Source organism: Apium graveolens, chromosome 6 (assembly GCF_009905375.1).
Source record: "Apium graveolens cultivar Ventura chromosome 6, ASM990537v1, whole genome shotgun sequence".
Lineage (NCBI taxonomy): Eukaryota > Viridiplantae > Streptophyta > Magnoliopsida > Apiales > Apiaceae > Apium > Apium graveolens.
The window spans coordinates 207513024-207518829 of record NC_133652.1 but is presented as its reverse complement, the minus strand read 5'-3'; the positions used below and the strand labels follow the sequence as shown (position 1 = coordinate 207518829).

The 5806-nt window shown below is 39.0% G+C and overlaps 1 protein-coding gene across 1 annotated transcript; it reads right to left on the bottom strand.

The window, feature by feature from the left end:
* Positions 1 to 1854: 1854 nt before the first annotated feature.
* Positions 1855 to 3377, bottom strand: LOC141665702 (uncharacterized). The gene is made up of 2 exons (XM_074471689.1): positions 2881 to 3377; positions 1855 to 2683 (listed from the first exon to the last, which is right to left on the bottom strand). Exons 1-2 carry the CDS (start codon positions 3375 to 3377, stop codon positions 1855 to 1857), a joined length of 1326 nt encoding a protein of 441 aa, XP_074327790.1.
* Between the last annotated feature and the right edge of the window lie 2429 nt (positions 3378 to 5806).

Below are 5806 nucleotides of genomic sequence, written 5' to 3'. Positions count from 1 at the left end.
TATGTTTAGGTTAATATTAATATTGTTTATAAATTTATTTAGTTAATTAGGTAAACGTAAAAAAAATAAACCCCCAAGACTATTTGATAAATGATTATCCAAATGCCGACGGAGCATAATTACTTGCTCTGTTATGATAGTCGAGCGTCTAGGTGCAGGGTATCATATATGTAGGCTATATGGCTAATAGTATACATGTTTATAGTAGGTAGGTATGACAGAGAAAGGTCATACTTGGTTAATGTTAGGAATATGTTGTGTACTTGATGATAACTTGAACAAAACACTTAATAGATTTTATTTAAGTGTAATTTGTAGCTTTCAACAGATGATCATTTCAGCATCCATTGAAAGAGTAGCTTATGCACAATAAGATTAGTAGCACATTTTTGCATACTTAAATTGCTTAGTGAACTAGACCTTTGAGAATAATTAAAGTCATGTTGAGTAATAGATTAATATGCAAGAGAGGTTGGTTAATTATAAATAGATGATGCCTTGAAATCTTGTATAAATGAAATGGAGTTAACTGTCAAGAAAATAGTCTCAACGGATGATTTACAAAGCTTCAACGGATGCTCAAATAAACCTTCAATGGATGATCTACAAAGCTTCACCGGATGATCAGTCAAAGTATCAATAGATGATCATCCACAGTTTCAACGGATAATTCAATGAAGTCTGAACGGATGTTCAAATTCAAAAGAGCAGTTGATAGTGATTTGACAGTCATATGCGTTGATTGTATGCAATTGGAATGTGGCAGCCTGTTAGCAGGATTTAGAGAACAAAGAAGCATTTCTATTTCCATGCTAAACTGAAGATATTTAAGGATGCTGGAAAGAGAAGTGAAGAAGCATGATATTAGACTAGATTCATTTTGTCTTATTAGTTTGTCTTTTTATCATGTATCTTGGGGATATATAAACCAAGTTTAGCAAGTAGAACAACTAACTAAGTAAGCATAATTTTTCAGAGAGATAGATAAAGCTGTATTTGTTAAGAATCTCGCTGTAATTCTATAAGTTCTCTTGTAAGCAGCTGTGTGCTATTCAAGCATCACAGAGTTCTCATCTTTATATATATATATATATATATATATATATATATCTGGTGGATAAGTTCAAATCCACCAGAAATTTTTAAAGCCTTGTGTTTTGATTTCTATTTTACTTTCATTCCGCACTTCTTGCGAAATCAAACACAGTTATATATTAAGTTAGAATATTTTTAAAATCAGAAAAAAAAGCTAGAATTACATTCAACCCCCTTCTGTAATTCTTGTTTCATTGTTTGGGAATAATAGTTAAATCTTCCCAAGTATACCAAATATTATATCGATGGAGTGAAATTGTTTGTGAAGAAAGCGATGGCCAATTACGCTACTGGAGAAGAAATAAAGTGCCCTTGTCGTAAATGTGAAAATCGCTTCTGGTGGTCTGCCGGTGATGTTGAGAGTCACCTGATATGCAGTGGACCAGCATTGTCATTCGTTAAGTGGATTTATGATGTTACTTTATTGGTAGACAAAACCGATAATATGGATTTCGAACCAAATCCCGGATTCAGAGATAATCTTGATGAGATGTTAGATGTGACACACGATAACATGGGACCAAATGCAGATGCCCAAAAATTTTATTGACTTGTCGATGATGGAAAACAGCCCCTCTACCCTGGTTGCAAGAATTTATCGCAATTAAGTTTTTTAGTTAGGCTGTACCATTAAAAGTATTTAAACAGAGTAACCGAGTCTGCATTCGGAGAGCTATTACAGGTGTTAAAAAAGGTTGTTCCTGGTATGAATATGCCCGCCTCTTTTTTTTTTTTTGCCAAGAAGAAAATAGACTTTCATTACTTCAAATCTTGTTCGAGTACATGGATTATATCTTGAGAGACTTCATTAGTCCTCCAGATGCGATCAGCTACAGAATAACTACAGCTTGCAAAAGCGTGGGCTAGGTTATTCGCAGAACGCTTTACAAATTTAAGGTAAACACCTTTGTTTTTTACCTCCTTCAGGAGATTTCTGCAATCCTGAATCAGAATGCCAAAGTATGATGACATTGCTTCGCGGCCACGGATTGCCTGGACAGCAACTAAACAATCCGTTTCAACTACTACATCCTTCAGTTGCTCGTCTTTGATCCAGCTCAAAGCTTCTCTAATCCCCATTGCTTCGGCACACTCTGGAGTAATACACCCTTCTTTACAGCTGGACCTTGCTTCAATCAATTCACCTTTGTGGTTTCTTGCAGCAAACGCGAAACTATACCTATTTGAAGCTTCAAAAACCGCAGCATCAGTATTAATCTTAGTCTTATTTTCATTTGGAGGGGACCATAGCTCATCACCGTCATCTGGGTTTAACAATCCCCATGACTTGTCGAAAAACCTGTCTTGAGCTTCTTTCCACTGACTAAGAACCATTCTAGCTGAATACACGGCTTCCTGCACTTCCGTACTTTTCTGGTTCCATATTAGGTTGTTTCTGCAATTCCAGATTGTCCAACACAGCATGGCACCAATCTGACGCTTAGTAGCATCCCACTTATCAAATACATTCAGGGCCCATTCAGTAAAAGAAGTATGAGGAGTATCATCTGTAGAGACCTCGACTATTTCCCAGCAACATCTGGCGAAAGAGCAGTCCAGTAAAACATGACTCGTGCTCTCAGCTTCCCTATTACACAAAGCACATGCTACGTTAATACTCACCTGCTTTATACATAGCATTTCTTTTGTTGGGAGACACCCCGTTACAGCCCTCCACATAAAGATTTGATTTTTGGGGGTATTGTCAGGCTCCACATCCGTTTCCAGAAACGAGAAGAGCCACATTGATTTACCATGGGCTTTGATTCTTGAATTAGTGTATACGCCGTCTTCACCGAAAAATTCCCAGACTTTTCCTTCCTCCAGTACCAACTGTCTTCAATGTTGTCTGATAAAGGAGTAGCTAAAATGAGATTGACATCTCTCTGAGTAAACAAATGCTTAACTAGATCTTCATCCCATTTTCTTTCATTTGGTGCCATCAACATTGATACTGTATGACCTTCAATATCTGTACTCTCCGTTGACACGTACGGGTTATCAATACTCGGCAGCCATGGCTCATTTAGAATCTGTACCGAGTTTCCATCTCCTACCCTGCGACCCAAACCCTGTCTTAAAATATGCTGGGCTGCCAAAACACTCCGCCATACAAAACTTGGGCTTGCTCCCAACTTAGCACTGAGGAAGCTGTCATTTGGAAAATATTTTGCTTTGAAAATCCTTGCTACCAACCCATTTGGGTTTGTGACCAGGTGCCAGCCCTGCTCCCAGTAAGGCAACATTGAACTCATGCAGGTGTCTAAAACCCAGGCCTCCATGGAACTTCGAAGCACACATCCACTTCCAGCTCATCCAATGGATATTCTTCTCTTTTTTCCCTGATTTCCACCAGTATTTGCACATCATCTTTTCCATATCCTCGCACATTTCTAGAGGCAGTAAGAAGACGGACATTGCATAGTTGGGTATTGATTGGGTTACTGTCTTCAGAAGAATTTCTTTGCCACACTTATTTAATAAACTACCATCCCAGCTTTGAATTCTATTACGAACTCGATCTTTCAGGTACCCCAAAACTGCCGTTTTATTTTTACTCATATAATTAGGCAGCCCGAGATATTAACTGTTCAAGCCAGCTTCATGAAACCCCAGAACTTCTAACACTGCCTTCTTGGTTTCTTGTTGTACATTACGACTGAAGAAGACACTAGACTTACTAGTGTTTATTTTTTGACCAGATGCATGTTCGAAAATTGCTAGAATCTCCATTACTTTTGCAGCTTCTTCCCTAGTGGCATGACAGTAGATATAGCTGTCATCCGTGAAGAACATGTGCGTCACAGACGGAGCACCTCTAGCTACACTGATTCCCTTTATCAAACCACGCTGCTCATAGTTCTTAATTAGTGCTGATAGGCCCTCCATGCATAACAGAAATAAGTACGAAGAGAGAGGGTCGCCTTGGCGCAACCCCCTTTGAGGAACTATATTACCAAACTCCTTGCCCGAATGGGTGATTTTATATCGAGCTGTAGTAACGCACTGCATAAAAAGGTCAACAATTGAGTTAGAGAAACCCAACTTACTTAACATCGCTCTTATATAACTCCACTCCACCCTATCATAGGCCTTGCTCATGTCGAGCTTCAGAGCCATCCAACCTTTTTTGCCTCGAGTTTTACGCTTCATGTAGTGCATAATCTCAAATGATATCATAATATTATCTGAAATTATCCGTCCCGGGATGAAAGCGCTTTGCTCTTCAGAGATAATCAGGTCAATTACCTCTTTTAGCCGATTTGCTAACACTTTAGAAGTTATCTTGTACCTGACATTACATAGCGAGATTGGCCTAAGATCAGTCATGTATTGGGGATTTTTCTTTTTTGGAACCAGGATAATATTAGTGTCCGTATATTGATCGCTCAAAGTACCGGATTCGAAAAAGGATTTTACCATTTAAATTACATCGCCCCCAACTGTGTTCCAATATTTATGAAAGAATCCCGGACTCATTCCGTCAGGGCCCGGAGACTTATCAGAATGCATATGAAAAATCTCCTGCTTTACCTCTATTTCTTCAATAGGTGACAGAAGAGCTTCATTCTGTACGTCTGAAATTTTTCTCCCAATGCAACTGATTACGGTTTGCCAGCTTGTTTCTGTTGCAGTGAATAGATTAGTGAAATAGTCTTCCATCATTCCTTGCAGACCTCCTTCCCAGTCTACTTGCTCTCCTCTATCATTTAGCAAGAATTGAATCTGGTTATTTTTCCTTCTGGCTCGAGCTGTAGCATGAAAATTTTTACTGTTTTTATCCCCTTCCCTTAACCATAGTTGCTTCGACCTTTGTTTCCAGAAAATTTCTTGCTGGGTGAAAATTTCTGACAACTCTTTGTTGGCACATTGGTTTCTCTGAATTGCTTCTCTATCCCTTCGCCCTTTCGTGTTTCTTATGATCTTCTTACACTTGTCAATCCTCTTTTTAAAGTTGCCAGTGAAGTCTTGCCCCCAAGCTGACACAGCTTCCAGACATCTGCTTAATTTGACTTGTATAGCCTCATTCTGATTTCTCTGCCACGAATCTTCTACTATACACTTGCATACTGGTTCCCTAAGCCAAGCGTTCTCAAACTTTTGCTTTCTAATTCTTGGCGTTAGACTCGCAACAACTGGTTCCAACAATATAGGACTATGGTCTGAGGTTGACACCTCGAGATTGACTAACTTTGCGTCCTTAAAAAAATTCAACCAAGAACTTGAAGCTACAGCTCTGTCTAATCTAATTTCAACCCAACTGTCTGTGCCATGCCCCCTTTCCCACGTGAATGGATAGCCTTGTAATTCCATATCATGTAGATCACATTCATCAAGAACTTCCTGAAACCCATTAATCATACATGACGGATACAACGGACCTCCTCTTTTGTCAGCTTGCCCTAAGACATTGTTCATGTCACCAATTAATATCCAGGGGAGCTGCATTTGCGTATACAAATGTCTAATGAGATCCCAAGTAGACCTCCGATTCGACCTTTTAGGCTCACCGTATAATCCCATTAATCTAAAGGGGGGCCAACCCTGAATGTTTACAACCACGTCAATGTGGTTATTACTATATAATTGTAAGGTGATGTCCTCTTTGCTTCTCCAGAACATAGCTAAGCCACCTCCCTGGCCTTGACAATCGACTGCAAACGCTCCTTCAAACCTTATTTGCTTTCTTACATTTTCTACCTTTTCTTTT